General features: G+C 38.6%; 1 protein-coding gene across 4 annotated transcripts in view; it reads right to left on the bottom strand.

The window, feature by feature from the left end:
• Positions 1-5380: 5380 nt before the first annotated feature.
• CDKL5 (cyclin dependent kinase like 5) overlaps positions 5381-16971 on the bottom strand; it is a 66014-nt gene continuing 54423 nt past the window's right edge. For 3 of the 4 annotated variants that reach the window (XM_081907539.1, XM_081907540.1, XM_081907538.1), the window contains exons 16-18: positions 16766-16888; positions 15493-15612; positions 5381-12537 (exon numbers count right to left, since the gene is read on the bottom strand). In XM_081907539.1, coding sequence (XP_081763665.1) covers positions 12148-12537; positions 15493-15612; positions 16766-16888 — 633 coding nt within the window. In that variant the 3' untranslated portion in view covers positions 5381-12147. The remainder of the gene's footprint in view (positions 12538-15492; positions 15613-16765; positions 16889-16971) is intronic. The other variant, XM_081907541.1, reaches the window with a different exon arrangement.

Here is a 16971-nt window from a genome sequence, read left to right as displayed (position 1 = left end):
CTTTTGCCAAGACTGTGCCCTCACATTGCTGGACCAGAACTCCCCTCATCCATGAGCGTTGGCCATGCTGTCTGGGGCTGATGGGAGTTGGAGTCCACAACGTCTGGAAGACACCATCTTAGCAACCCCTGGGCTAGCACATTGCAACCATGGGTATGTTGTTGTGGCAGTTCTTGGGCTATTTTAAATAGCCCAGTTAAAACGTACCCACACAGTGGAATGGCTTCAAATGTAAAATCAAGTCTTTCCCCACTATTCATGTAAATAACAGCAGGACAACAGCAGTGCACTTTCCTGGGCTATGAGTCATTGAATCCTAGAATTGTAGAACTGGAAGGGACCCCAAGGGTCAACTGGTCCAACTCCCTGCAATGCAGAATCCTTTGAATGCTAATACTCTGAACCTGAGCAATGTGTCTTGGTTTAAATGGAATGACGACACTGGCAACCTTCTTTTACCTGACTCACACCATGTTCAAATTAGGCCTAAATGTCAATTAATCATTGTTTAACATTGCTTTATATACAATATACAAACTACTTTTGTATAAGAGAATGTGTTCTTTGAACAGCTCATAAGATAAAAGACAATACTGAAAAAGACAAAGGACTATAATTACTGGACAGCCGGTGTGGTATAATGATGGTACTTTGGATGAGGACCAGGGAGACCAGGGTTCAGTGTCCTGCCTCCTTTGGTCATGAAGCTCACTAGGTGATCTTAGACTAAAAAGGCACTCATCTCACTCTATAGGCTGAGGGAGCTGGCATTTGTCCTCAGATAGCTTCCGGGCCATGTGGCCAGCATGACTTAAGCCGCTTCTGGTGAAACCAGAGCAGCACACAGAAACGCCGTTTATCTTCCCGCCGGAGTGGTACTTATTTATCTACTTGCACTTTGACATGCTTTCGAACTGCTAGGTGGGCAGGAGCTGGGACCGAGCAACGGGAGCTCACCTCGTCACAGGGATTCAAACCGCCAACCTTCTGATCGGCAAGCCCTGCCTAACCTACCTCCAGGGTTGTTGGGGGGATTAATTGAGCGGAAAAAGAAGCACATCTGCTACCTCGAGCTCCTTGGAGAAAAAGGTGGGATATGAATGCAATAAAGAAGAAAAATACCATAACAGAAACAAGGAAATACAGTACATGTCCACTCGCCTGTCCCTGCTAGCAGCTCCCAGGTGGCTGGGAAGTTGGCCACCTACTGACACAGTTTTCATAAAATCCAATTGCACACATACAGGGAGCTTTCCTCCCTCGGAATAAAATCATAAAAAGGCTACTGAGAAGTTACTCCCATGTAAGGGCTACAGAATTTCAGGTTAAATCATCTATGGCTGGTGTAGAGAGGGAGGAAGAGAGAGGTAACATAGAGCAATAAAAGCAGCAGCTGTGGGTTTCTAAAGATAGGTATCTGAGGAGGGAAATATATACACTTATATGACACAGACCTTTCCCCCCAATAGCATTGGGATTATGGCACCCAAATATAGAAAGTAAGTTGCTGTAGGTAACCAATCATGTTTTATTCATCTGAGCCAACACTAGATATTAGACAGAAATTCATTTCGGTTCACATTTAAAGGTAAACTTACCATATTTGCACATTCCAAAACAATGTGTGAACTGGAAAAGAGCCAACCTTTCTGAAGTTTGCAATTCAGTTCTCCATTCATGCAGTGCAAAAAAAAAAAAGCATATATTGTGCATAATTTATCATTGGTTTTCTCCCAATGTATCCAGGTGTCCGCAGGAAGAGCTGGTGGTATACATGATACTGTGCACTACAGATAATGGCAGTCTACCTCATATGCTTATTGGCTCAAAATGGGCACTCATTTCAAAGTAGAAACTACCTTCCCACAGACTTGTGCTTGCCAAGACCACATAACATTCTCATCTTCTAAGCACCTAGAAGCCTCAGTTCTTTTCTTGATACAAGAGCAAATGCATTATGGAGAAAGAGATTAAAATAGCCTATAAAGCACCAAAACAGCATATGTGTGAGGAAATCTAGGAAAGGAACACAGCTTGCAGAAAATGTCAAAAAGTGGGGCTGGAAAGTTGAAGCTGAACTGCATTTTCATGTTGGTGTCAAGAAGTATTAGCTCCAGTGAAATGCCATACAGAACATATTTATCATCTACCATTGAGACTGATTAAAAAGTGCTGTGACAGTCATCTCAGGAAAAGTGTAGGAAGAAGCTTGAAATAAGCACATAGCCATACCTGCAGAAGATTTTGCATATAAAGCTTCCAGAAAAGATGGAAGCTTATTTGCTATGATTAAAGGGCTCATCTTAATAGGCTTCCCCATAAAGCACAAGCAATGTGGAGATAAAAATACAATCAGTTATTCAACCTGAATATATAGGCAATGCTAGCTGTTGTTTTAAAATGAAGAAACATATAACCAGTGCTTTTTTTCCGAGGGGGGGCGGTACGCAGGGGTATGCATACCCCTAAATATTTTTTTAATCTAAGTTTGGCCTTATTGAGGGGTGGTATTTCAATATGAGTAAGAAAATGAGAGTACCCCTAAACTTTTTTTTTTTTAGAAAAAAGGCACTGCATATAACTAGAAAGTTTCACAATAGTGGGAGAAACTAGCTCAAAACATGCCAGACATAGATGGATTCCAAAATCCACAGGCAATACTTTTATTAGGACTAACCAAAATGTCAGAAAACAGTGACCAAGCTTTCTCCAGAACTCATCAGGATGGACGTTAAGTGAAGTGGTCTCAGGGGCAGGGAGAAGGGGAAGGAGGAGGAGGAGGAGGAGGTGGTGGAGTTTGGATTTGATATCCCGCTTTATCACTACCCAAAGGAGTCTCAAAGCGGCTAACATTCTCCTTTCCCTTCCTCCCCCACAACAAACACTCTGTGAGGTGAGTGGGGCTGAGAGACTTCAGAGAAGTGTGACTAACCCAAGGTCACCCAGCAGCTGCATGTGGAGGAGCGGAGATGCGAACCCAGTTCCCCAGATTACAAATCTACTGCTCTTAATCACTACACCACACTGGCTCTCACAGGCAGGCAGGCAGAAAGTGGGAGGGTGTGAAGCCAGTATGCAGCTCAACTGACCAGCAGTTGAATATTACTTCAACACTGGCAATGGAATAGCATCCTCTTCAGCATTGAAAGGCAGCAGGCAAGTTTAGGGAGAGACTGACAGGTTGTGTAGGACATACAGCTCTGATCTCCTACAGAAAGGAATGGCCAAGAGGCTCAGGAGTGCTGCTAGTGCTACCTACCCCCTCAGTACTCTGTCTAATGAATATCCATGAGACCAGTGCATTTCTATGGGCATCAATAGAATCCTAGTTCCTATCACAATTCACATTCTGATAGGGTGACCTAAGTGCAGTGGTGGAACTCATGCTTTACATGCAGAAGGTCTCAGGTTCAGTTCCCAATATCTCCAGTGAAAAGGAAACTCTGGTTGCAGACTTGGGGAAGCCCAATGTTCCTAGAGAGCAGATTATCAGGCACCAACTCATATTTGCCTCCTTCCAGTTTTCACAGATACACTGAGATCTCACTCTTCTTGTTACTGAAAAGGTCAACACAGAAGCTCCAAATTCTATCTCTCACACACAGCTGCTCCTAGGATAGACTTGGCTTTTCGGTGTGTGCTCATATCATCCATTTATTTTATTGTCTTCAGTAACTGGCAGCCAAGTAGGTGTGTGGAGTCAAATTAGAAAGCAAGAAATCGTTATGGAACAGAAGCATCTGCATCCAGCGCCATTTATAGAGGACAAAAGGTGGGTATTTCTTTCTGTAAGACATTTGCAAAGGAGGAATTCTCTAAATGCTGCACTGGAAATCTGTCACCCCAGGTTAATGCATTTTATTAAACACTCCAAAATCCCCCAAAAGTGATGGCAACAAGCAATAGAGACACCTAAAGGAAATGGAAAACTTCAAACATACTGTATATCCAAATGATTGAAATGATGTGGAGCACAAACTGCTGACCATGATTATACCATTTGGAATGGCAGTTATCAAGATTTTGAACTACCGGTACATGGTTTAATATGCAACACAGCAATTGGCTCATCTGTTAGAAACACAGAATCAGTGAGCATACATCAGCTGACAAACATTTCCAAACCAATATTGAGAGCAATAGTTGTTTCTCAATGAAGCAGAGGATGACAAAGAGATGAGGAAAATATTGAGAACAAAAGGCTCTCCTAGATACAGAAAAGGAATTGTGAACATTAAGCCCAAGCCTGGACTAGTGTTTGACAGTCCTCTGATTTTTCCTACACAACCATCTTTGAAGCTGGGCAGTAAGTTAAGCTGTGTTTACATATGCTTCACACTAATGTGTGGAGGGAAACAGGAACATACCCCGCTCCTGATGTTGTCCTGGTGATGGTCCCATCTTGGATGGCTATAAGAGTAAATGAATTCCTGGAAGAGGAGGCTATCAGTGGCTATGTCCTATCTCCACTATGGGAGGTAGTAGGTCTTTGAATATCCACTGCTGGGAACTGCCAGTAGTGAGCGCTATTGTGCTCAGGTTCCGATTGTAGCCTTCCTATGGGAAACTAGTTCACCACTGTGAGAACAGGATACTGGACTAGGCGGGCCACTGGCCAGCTCCAGAAGGCTCTTAGGTTCTTATCCACATGTTGAATGAAAAAATGTACCCATGGAAATACAACTGTACACATATAGGTGCTCCTTTTTGCACACCTTGCACAACATAAGGACACTGGCTATGGCTGGGCTAATGGGACACACACAGACCCACCTGTACATGTGTGAATAGGCCTACTGTGACTTGCTCATCTGAGATTCATGGTTAGCTCTAGGCCTTGCCATACATAAACCAAAGAAGTCAGTTTAATTAAGAAGAACACTAGTATTCTGATGCTGACATGTATCTGTACACTTCTTGCTGTTCTCTTGGCAATTTTTCTGCTTGCGGAAATTATAAGATCATAGTAATAAAGTAGATGAAACACTTGTGGGCTGTTCTGGAATGAAGCAGAGAGAAAAATGATATTCTTGTCCAGGATAGATTCTTCTAGTGACCTCTGTAGCTCAGTGACCCCATGGGACAAAGATGTAAAAGGAACACTGGCATATTATGTCAGCTATATGGCTATGTCCAAAAGCAGGTCACTGTCTATTTGAGATAAAACAGGTACTATTTGAACTCAAAAGTAATGTACATAAACTGGTATCATTTAAATGTTTCAGACAAGTCAAAAATATTTCTTGGCAAATACATTCAAGGAGCTAGAGGTTCAAAAAAAAGCTAAGCACAGAAGGGTAAATAAAAGATCAGCAGGCTGAAGGAAACTTACTACAGATGCACGAAATGCTTTGGAGGACAGGAGGGATGACAACCTCAGTTTTCTAGTGCAAAACCTGCATTTTTATTAAAGACATGTTTTGGAAGGCCCATTCAAAAATACATTGTGCTCAGTAAAAATGAATAATTCCCATGCTGATAATTAAAGATTAAACATAGGATCATTTCTGTCTCTCTTTCTCATACTATTTACATAAACAATAAAAATTATACAGGAGTTAAAAATGGAATACATGCCTGAAAACAATCTGATACGGTGTAAGCACAACATGATACAAAGAGTTCTATAAACACTTTACAGATGGTTTATTAACTTGGAATGAAATCTTCAAATACCCAACATATTTTCAAAATCAGTTTTAATTCAAAGATTTACATAACGTCTTTTTCATAACAGAAAGCAAGGTTGATTTTAAGTTTGCGCATCTGAGATTTTCTAAAAAAGGGATAGTGAAAGTGGGTAATCTTTACCTATAACGCTTCAAAAGCCAAGAAATCCGCCTTTTTATTTACCGGTAGATCTTTTGGGTTTACCTTGACTTTCCTAAAGCTATTAATTTTCCTCTCCCCTATTTTTTCATCTACAATTCTTATTCAATATTTTGACAGTGGAGATCTCAGCAGTCCTGGATTTTTAAATATATTAAATAGCCAAAGCTATTTCCCCCTGAAGATCTCTATTTGGCATTTTTTCCCCTTCTCCAGAGAACCTGAATTTATAGGTCAAAATGTACTACTATGGAATTAGTATGTCCTTCACTTTAATTCTTCTAACACTGAGGTTGGAGAAAAAGAATCTAAAGGGGGTAGATTTCCCGCCACTTATGAACTCTAAGTCCTCCCACTAGAATTCATTACAGCAATGTATATTTTGCAATCTTAGAATTAGCACACATCTCAGGTGATTCTATTTGCAAATATTAAATTGTGATGCTCCATACATTTCTTAAGCCACCATGCATTTTACCGACTCTTCAAAAATAATAACCCCACATGATGTATTTTCCACATTATGTCCTGTGGACTAAATTTTTGTGGTTTGTTTGTTTTTTAAAGCATATTTTAAGATAATGGTTATGCTGGAATATGATGAGAGTTAAAAATGCAAGTCTCGGATAATCTAGCAAATAAATGAGCAAATGAACATCCTGGACAAAATCTAACAATGGTCTAACAACTGTTTCAGAATGGGAAATTAGATATTTTCATGTCCGTCCGTCTCCGGAGCGAAAAACAAAACAAAAAGGGCAATCCAGCATAAAGAAATAAAGGAAGACCTTTAAGCAATTTAACAATGGGCATGCACTGAGCAGCTTAAAATTAATATAAGCACTGTCTAAAAACAGGTATGGGGAACTTGTGGCTCTTCAGATGGTGCTGGACTGCAACTGTCATAATTCCTGATCATTGGTCATGCTGGAATTTGGCCAGGGTTGATGGGAGTTGTAGTTCAACAACATCTGGAGGGCCACAGGTTCCCCATTCCTGACCAAAACCCCGAAAGACCGTACTCTTCAAAAAAAAAGTAAAGGAAACACCGTATTATAATTTGTAATTAACTGACCAAGAGAGGCAACTGAAAAGTTCTGTGTCGAGCAATGTCCTAGCAAACAACAACTGTGTACAACTATTTAGCTATACATTCAGTAAACATGCTCTATGAACAGCCACAAGAAGCAATGGTACTGTATTGCAGCAGCTTGTTTAAGATAGCTTGGTCACCTTTATTTGGCTGAATGAACTTAATCGACATTTTCCAGAAGCGCTGCTCATTTAATGGTAAACTTCATAGGAGTGGGCAAATCTTCTACACCGCTATGTTGAAGCGAGTGACGTCAACTTTTATTCATTACTCTTAAAAGTAAATGGAACTGTGTTCAGCTAACATATAAAATTTATTTAAGGATTTTGTTAATAAACTGGTCAGTTTTGTTTTCATGGTACTTTTATTCTATAATGCAGAATATTGATAAGCGAGTTTGTGTGAGCAGACACACGCGGACATGTGAGGAAAGGCTCTCACACTGTTGTTACGGTAGCTGAATGAAGAGAATTCACTGGGAAATAATGATACATTAATTTATTTTGATAATTTGTCTGGATGCAACTGTGTTGTATTAAAAGTTCTTAAAAAGCAGCTGGATTATACTAGACACTAGGAAAAATGGCTTTTGTCCTTATCTGCTACTAATTCTCATGTGTAAGCCAGCTAGCATAATAAAAAATAACAGGAGAATGAATTTGGATACGGAAAGGCACCTTTTCTTCTAGAACATTTCCTCAACCTGGTGTCTTCTAGATGTTGAGGCCTACAATTCTCGTCAGCTCCAGAAAAGCAAGGCCAATCATCAGGAATGATGGGATGTGTACTCTAAAACATCTGAATGGAATCAGGTTGAGGAAGGCTGTTCTAAAATAATCTTAATTTCAGAGATACTTTAATATTGTTTGAATGTTTATTGAAGACTACTGTAATATGCTTTCCTTGCAACATACACCAAGCCTAGCTCAAATAACTGCACTATAAGACAGAACCATTGTACACTCCCTGTGCATGTTCATCTAATGCCTGAATAGTTGCGCCACCACACAAAACAAATACACAAAAACGTATCATAGCATTACTGTTATGCAAGAGTCAGGCTACACATTCACATTCTCAGTTGAGAGTGTTTTAGGCAAAAGTCTGACTAAGTTTTATTATTCTACCTCAGAGCAAAACTAACAAACACTAGTCCAATACTCAAATAGAACTGTGACTACCTGTTCTCTGCCAATTTTACATTTGCTCTCGGTCATAATTCAATTTGGTATTTTAAGGAGCCATAAAATATTTGGATTCCTGGTTCCTCTCTGTTGGTTATTTTACAAATGCCTTCAGTTTTAGCTGAATTACCATGCAGTGTAAAAAATAAGAGTTGGATATATTTAAGGCAGCTGGAAACAGTGTATTACTCATACTTTTGTGGTGTGGGGGGCATGGCAGAATGGAAGAGAGAACATTTTAATAACTGTGTTTTCTATACAAAAGCCAAATGAAACACTAAAGACTGTATCAATACTTCTCTTCTAGGACATAAATGATTTCTTATATATATATATTTTAAAAAATAGTTACGAATCAGGAGCGGGAGGCTGATCACAATACTATTTGGGGATTTATATGGGAAGCCTTCTGATATAGGAGTTTAAAAACAGAACATGGTTTTTTAAAAAACACACCTGAAAACCATACCTCCTGATCTTGGGCTGATGTTATAAAGTACTGGGTTGAAATGCTTGTAATAAATGTATGCCAAATCCAAGAAACAAGGAGTGACTGCCATTGCCCTTCCCCAGTGATCTTGTCTGTTGCTCAAAGTAGTGCGTTTTGTTTTCTTTTCTTTTTAAAAAGGGAGATATCCAATTGTGGCAACCTGCTCACGTGACAAGCCAGTCTGCTAGTAGGGGTCTCATTAGCAGCGTAATGCAACAGCCAAATCCAGTGGGTGCTTGATGCTTGAGGATAACTGAACTCAACTGCCATTATTATTATAGTTGGTCACAGTTAAGCTTGTCCATTTATGCTTGTGTAATGTCAGCTCTCAAACCTCTTGCACTAAACAAGCTAGATCTCAGTCATAAATCTCGGTAATCTTTCAAATTTTAAAAACAACTTACATTTTTTTTAAAAAAAACCTTAAAAATATGCTTGTTCCCCACATTTAACTTGCTTCTCTTTTTACTATCATCAACGTTTACCAAAATAAAAATCTCAGCAGCATGTTTACAATTTGGAAACCAAATTCTACTTTCAATAAACTGTTTAGGCCGGTTTTGATGCATTTTATTGGAATATGGGCACTTTCAAACGAAATGCTATTGAATGGACAATTTTGCAAAAGTATCAAAGATTTGTTCCACAGATATTGTTAAATATATCAAGGTTTTATTTTCCCTATTTAAAATATCCCTACAATCCCACAGGAAAATGTATGCTGCCTTCCAGTAGTATACATGACACTGATTATTTTACACTAGGAATACCATCAGAGAGCAAAACACATACCTAAGTTTAGCTGCTCTATCCTTGGTAAAGCTACAGAGAGTACAGCAAATTACTTTTCTAATCTCAGCGAAGAGAAAAGCTCACACTTGAATAATAGTTTAATGTGTAATAGGCTTTGCTCTTCTTCTGATGCTAGCAAATCTCCATTAGCCTAATAAGATTTTTGGATGTCTTAGCATATTTACAAGTCTAACATATTACAAGTTGGCTACATAAACCAAATTAAGTGCAAGGCTTTTGAAATAAGACTTACTCTTTATATTAACAGATTGGAAACTGTGTGTGTTCAAGCATGATGTACAGTTTTTAACAAAAAGAGAAATTTTTTTGATTTCTTCACTCTCTCCTGAAAGTCAGACAGATACTTTCAGGTTTATCCTTGAAAATGGCAATACTAATTTTAAATGCAACAATACAATTAATGATTTTCTGATATACTTAACTTTGATGCTAAATCTTTTCAAGGCAGAGGGCTTCCACACACGAGCTAGAAATAGCATTACAAAAAATTGTGTGTGCAAATTGCCTGCAGTGTAATAAGTATTAGTAATCAAAATGGGGTATAGCAATAATTAAACAGCTACAACTAGTGTAACGCAGACAGTACTGCTCAGAGCTGCAGTCTCAAAACAAATAGTAAGGCCAATTTGGCAGTTGGTGGGTGAAGGAGACTGTTAGAAGATAGATACTCTATTAATCAAATTGACACCCAGTTACTAAACAAACTCCATCATACGGTCTCATATTCCCCACAACACACTCATTATTTCATGTATTGTTCTAATACTTGTTTTCGAAATAGGAAACAGACACATATACTATCCTTCCAACTCAAGTTTTTGGTTTTTGCAATGAAAAACATTTTGTTCCTGCTATGAAGTCTGCTGATGCTGTTTTTAAAAATTCACATATACCTTTAATGTACTGCAAAGCTAAGAGTACATCTCTTCCATTCGTCTGTACTTCTAAATATCCGCGTAAACCAGCAAGTTTCTGCTTTTCAGGTAATCTTTTGGAGGACAAAGCAGTAAACTGCTAGAAAAACAACTAGTTGACTAAGCTATGCTTTCAAGAGTTGTGTAAGTCTGAGGAGTTAAGACTTAAAACATGTATTGTTCTGACACTATTGTCTCATTCTTTTTTCATTTATACCAGCTCCATAATGGGCCAACATTTTTCCAATTATCTTTTTTCCTGAGTTATAGTAATTGTGAGCAAACGGAATATTAGACTCTACATACACTCTGCTATAAGTCCACTTGATTTTTTAAAAATAATATTCTATAGGAAATTAGAAAAGATCCAGCACTCTGAAGAGAGTGAAGCTTTAATGTCCACATAGATATTCTTATAAGTGATATAGGGGAAAATCAGAAAAAGTGTTGCTTTCCATATTCAAATATTATGTCACAGTTTTTATTAAATCTTAGAAACAAAATAGAAGTGCCACATCCTCTCTTACATTTAAATACAATATTTTACTTTCTGGTCGGTACAATTTCAAGCAAAGTGCAAAGAATACATAGAGGCCTAAAACCTTTCACCATGATTTACAGTGCTAAGTCATGCCAACTTTGGCTTGCCACTTGCAACTCCTGCTGTGGCTCTTTGGTCTTCACCTCACATATTGAACAGAAGAGGATCTGCGTTAACTTGTTACAGGTTACTTTTTCTGCATGGACAACTGTAACAAGGTGGGATTCTACCACGATAATGCAGATGCCCATCTTCAATTAAGAGTAATGGGAAAAGCTAAGCACACATTTAGGGGGAAATATATCACTTTTCAATTGACTTTAAGGGTTTCCATTTTTGATAAGCCATTACCTGCAGAAACAAGCTAAGAGCAAAGTCTGAGAATTACTATTGTATTTTGTTTGTCAGCAACGACACTGCATCTAGTACTAGTTGGGTAAAACTTCTTACAGTTCACACTTCAATCCACATTCAGTTCCCTTTTATTAGAAGTATAATACTGCACTTTATATCACAAATGTATAAAAATATGGCAGATAGTGTCATAACAATACTTTTCTTTTAAATGAGTATATTTTTAAAAAGACAGTTATTTACCATTTATATATATCTGTGTATATATATATATATATTCATATATATAATTTATGTATATAATAAAATACTCCTGATGCAATCTATGTATGTTAGTTTTTATAGAAACTACTGTAGCTGTTGCACTGCATCACAATGTTTCAAACAGCTCAAAATAACTATACATTGTAACATAAGATATGATTATAACAATACAATAGTAGATCATAAATAAATATTACAAACCCTATCAAATATGGAAGTTTAAAAAACAAATAAAAACATACAACTTAACTTTAAACCCTTATTAGGGATACAAGTGTTTCACATAAACCCCACAGTTTCTTTTAAAAAAAATTAAATCTAGGCAGCAAATTTTTTTTTCATAAGGGCACAGGTCTAAAGACATTTCTTTCAACTCTCCAAAGTGCCTATACAGATGGAGGAGTGCACTAAGCTGGAATGTAAAATGAGAGAAAAGGGCAAAAAAGTTCATTCTCCCTGAAGTGCACATTCTTTTGTCATGAGATTAGATGAATGGCAATTAATAATTTCACTGCAAGATCCCTATTGGTGTGGTACCAAACAGTAGCTCCACGTATTCAATATTGCACACCTTTTATAAAGCTGAGAATTCAGTTACCACCACGATCACCAGCACTGCCATGCCCCCTGATAAAATCCCTGCAATAGCATTTCCTGGAGTATTATTACAAAGCTGTCTCTTTCAAATCATTCAAGTTTGGCATTCGGGATCTATTTGTTCGGTTGTAAGTATGACCATTTTGCCCACTCTTAGAAGGCATCTGATCAGAGTATGAAGTCCCATCATTGGCACTCCTGTTCACTGGGGAAACATGCCAACTGGGTTCCATCTGGCCCGGGATCTGGAGTGTGGTTCTGCCTTTTGACTGGGACTCCTGCCGTAGGTTGCTGCTGCTACTGGAGGAAACTTGACTTATGGGATGAATTCGAACTTCAGAAAAAGATGTTTTAGTTGGCTGACTTGGTAAGGGCTGGAATCGAGGTTCAGAAGGAATTGAATGGTTTGAGGATGAAGAAAGGTGCAACAACTTGCGGAGGGATTTTAAAGGCTGGCTCTAAAGAAAAAGAAGAAAACTTCATGGGCCTTGTTATTTGTATTTATTTGTACTCCTTTTCTGCTTATAAACACCGAAAACAGCCTTTGTTCAATAATGCTTTGAGCTGTAAGTATATTATTTACAATATATTTCTTTTTCCATCCACTTTCCGCTTTTAACCAAGAAAGTATAGTCTAGAAATACAGTGCCCCAGTATGTTTTTATAACATTCTATAGCTTTAAACACTATTGCATTTTCAGCATCTGCGTGCAGAATGAACATTTCTCTACTTGAAGATTCTGTGCTCAAATTTTGATATAAATGATAAACATTATTCTTCACTCTTCCACCAGGTTTGATGATTTCTTATACAGTGGTATCTCTCGGAAGCCAAACATTTTGGTTTTTGAATGCTGGAAACCCAGAAGTAAATGCTTCCGTTTTCAAACGCGTCTTAGAAGTCGAACGGCTTCCGTTGCATTTTTTTTCAATTTTCTCCACTGCAATTGCAGACCGCCCTTTGCGCCTCAGTTTTTGAATGTTTCGGAAGCCGAACAGTCTTCCAGAACCGATTACGTTTGAAAACCAAAGTACCATTTTATTATTGTTAGTTTTAGCTGCCTTCTAATAGATGCAACAGCTACATAGAGATTTTATTCAATTAATTAAAAAATACCCAAATAACACTTGAAATAGGTTTATAAATAATGAAGCTTTTAAAAACAGCTGCTAAGACTCAAGATATTTCCAATGTAAGATCTCTGAACATCCATCTGTCTTGAATGACTAATTTCCACAAGACACTTTTAAATTATGTACTTCAATCTAGTACAACATATGGGATAATACCATAACAGCCATGCTCTGCACTTCTCAGAAGCTATGGCTTCCCAGTACCTCCATATGTGTTAAGGGGGTGTGCTTTAGCCTCCTCTCCTGAGGTCATTTTAGCATTGCTGGACAGGATGGAATGCAGATGGCAAATCAATTTATCTAGCTGAAGGGAGTTCATGTGTGTTTTGAGAGTTTATCACCTCACATTTGAAACTGAAACCTCTCCTGTACTCTTATCTATCCTTATGAGATTTTTGACTCCTCCTGGCCATGAGTCTGAGATAAGAAGTTCGGAAACTTTTGTTGCTGGTGTAACACAATGTGGCAAACAGGAAATGCGGTTCATTTCAAACAAGGCAAATTTAAAGCACAGTTTCTGAAGCTGGCTTGTTGAAACTAACCACAGCTAGTGTTAACCACAATTCCAGGCTTGGATCACACGACAAACTGGCTAACTAAAGCAGAAGTGTAAGGATCTGATTGAATCTTACTAGCCATGTAGGAGGAAGAAAGGGGGAGCACTCAGTGTGGATCGTGCACATTGCACATCATGGTTTAGAGTGACATGTGACCAATAGCTCACTAGCAGTTATAGGATCTGGCAAATAATTCACCTATGCTTCAGAAGTGAAGTGAAGCAGAAGTTTAGGGCTATTCTTATATTTTACCGCGGAACGTAAAGGACATCAAATCATCCAAAAAAGTATGCCACTAATTGGCAAATGGAGTAGTTAATAAAGAAGCTGGGTCAGAACCTTGGGGAACTATTTCTCCTTTGAAGCTGCCAATGTCATCAGTAAAGAACAGGGGTGGAGACAGTACCTGTCCACTACTGCTGAGTAGCACCAAAAGGAGTAGAGGTAACCATGACATGGCAGTCCAGGCAGGCTTTCCATGAAGCCTGCTAATGTCAGCACCCCGCACAAGGAACTGCTGATCATTCACGTGATCATGTGTCCTGTCTCCGCCTCAGCTGCTACCTTACACCTCTCTCTAGAATGAACATGTGGCCAGCAACTCACTTAGCTGCTGTTGAGCAGCTATGGCCAAGTACTGATTGCCTCTACCATAGGCCAAATCAACCTTTATTGATCAACCTAAGAGGAGACCCTACTGGCCATACTGCGGCCAGCATATTGCCATCTGGAAACCTCTCAGAAAAGGCCATTTCACCTGCAGCACCAACCCTCTGGGATACTCTCCCAAAAATGATTTGGGAAGCACCATCAGTTGCATGTTTCAAATGTCTCCTGAAAATTCAGTTCTTTAACCAGGCCTGTTTCGAGGTTTGAAAGTGTTAATTTTCTTACATTGCTGACTTGCTATAAATTTCCCCCCAATGTATTTAATTCTGATCACAGAATGTATTCTATTCTGCCTCGGGGTATTTGCCAATAATGTAAAATAACATAGAGTAGTACCTCAGAAGTTGAATGGAATCCACTCCAGAAGTCCGTTTGACTTCCAAAACATTCGGAAACCAAGGTGTGGCTTCCAATTGGCTGCAGGAAGCTCCTGCAGCCAATCAGAAGCCATGTTGGACGTTCGGGTTCCAAAGAACGTTTGCAAACCGGAACACTCACTTCTGGGTTTGCAGTGTTCAGGAGCAAAAATGTTCAGCTCCCAAGGTGTTCAGGATCCAAGGTACAACTGTATACAGTTTCTAATTACAACAACAACAAAATACTGCCCCCTGTCCAACACATTGCTGGCCACAGTGGAATTAAAGCAAAAATGGTCCTCTGGGTTGTGAGACTGGCAACAGTAACTATTCTAGGTTGATTCTGGAGGGAAGAAGGAAAGACAGTGACATCAAAACACAACGCAGCTTTATCTACTCCCTTCAGCATTTCTCTGGTTCTTTCATCCGCTCCATCCTGCTGTTTGGCATACCTAGAGACTTGCTTGGAAGAGAGAGTAGGGCTGGACTAAAAACTCAGAGAAAAGTGGGTTAGAGAAGCAATGGATTCAGTCAGCATGCACTGTACTCAGTGGATGGACCAATGACCTGAATGCAGTATAAGCTTCATATGTTCCTATGATATAAAGGTATATACTGGTACTTTGGGTTGCAACTGAGCAGACCTACCTACTATTCCCCTGACCTTAAATTGGAACGAAGCAACACTTTCACTTACATGACTTTGGATTTCTGTCATCTTATCAGAATGCCAATCCTTCTGCCTGCTGCCAGGGTGATTAGATGAGTGCATAGCTTTCTGTAATGCCAAAAGATCCTGACTATCACTCCCAGGCATCTGCAACACAGAAAGATTTTGGGGGATGATCAATTCCTAAGGAGTAGATGTTCCAAACTGCTTCCCTTCTCCCAGCTTCCCAGATCAAAGCAATGCAGGTGAAGCCTGTTATTGCAATGCCCCTTTAATGTGTCCATATTAATAATCACATTTGTAGATGCCATGCAGATTTGTTACAACCTCCACCTTTAAGGCATTCACATGCTGTTAGTGAAATCACTGTAAGAGAGAAAGAGCAGTTAAATGAGTGCATTGTTGTGTTTCATCCTCATTTCCATAGCATTCCATACTGCTCTTAAGATCATGAGCCACCTCCACAAAAAACAAAAACAAAACATGTTTTCTTTCTTCTAAAGAAAAAAGATCAATATATGAATTGAGAGTTATCAGCCTGTTAGTTGTGCATTATTTGTGCAAGGAAACAATTTATTCCCCACCAAAGTAAAATGAAGTTTCTAATCACACAGGTTGCTAAGTAATGCTACACTAGTTGCAAGGGGAAATGATGGCTGAACCCATCACTGGGATGGTTTGAGTATTCATAGAATTATTGGGGAGGGACGAGAAATTATTGGCTAGATAGTGTTTTCTCAGCAACTAAATCTTAGGATTAAAAATTTGTTAAGACATTAAATGTAGGGAGCTTAGCCTTTATTCTGCCAATCAAAACAACAAGGCAGCTAATTACCACAAAACCTAAGGAAATTAAAGCTATTAAAAACAGACCAATATAGAGTTCTGTGGCAAATCAAGTTAATAAGAGGTTGTTTTGTTTTTGAAAGGAAACTTCTTTTTACTTAAGCCGAAGGAAAGAAGTGGCAAACCATGTAAACATGACTCAACTAAATAATATAAAGAAAGGATAATTTGAACATTAGTACCATGTGACTGATTTCAGATGATGTTGCATTTAATGGTTTGCTACAAACATCTATTCCTAATTTTTCAAAATATAACCATGCCACACTTCTTGGAAGTTTTGAAAACTTAAAAAATCTTTGAATTTGTGGAACTGGCTCAAGATGCTTAGCTTGCATGAAGAGGCTTGTGATCCCATGGGAAAAATACATGCTGTTGTGGTCAGTAAAATAAATTTACTGAAGTATTTGTTTGTTTGTTTTAATTCAGTGCTACCATTTTTAAAAGTCAATACCATAGGTAGAGTGACTACAGGAATCTTTTTCAAAGAAGAGCTATGCTTTAAGTGATTCTTTGTACTAAAAAGAGGAAAGAGTGATTTCTTGATGCTTGGATTCTCCGCCTTGGTGGATTCTGTCTGCAATATAAGATAAAAGACTAATTGCATAAATAACAGTATAATTCAGGAGAGCTACCCATGTCTCTTATCTGCACATATAT

Source organism: Podarcis melisellensis (assembly GCF_964234715.1).
Source record: "Podarcis melisellensis genome assembly, chromosome: 4".
Classification (NCBI taxonomy): Eukaryota; Metazoa; Chordata; class Lepidosauria; order Squamata; family Lacertidae; genus Podarcis; species Podarcis melisellensis.
The sequence above is the reverse complement of the archived record's forward strand: the minus strand, read 5'-3'. Positions and strand labels throughout refer to the sequence as shown.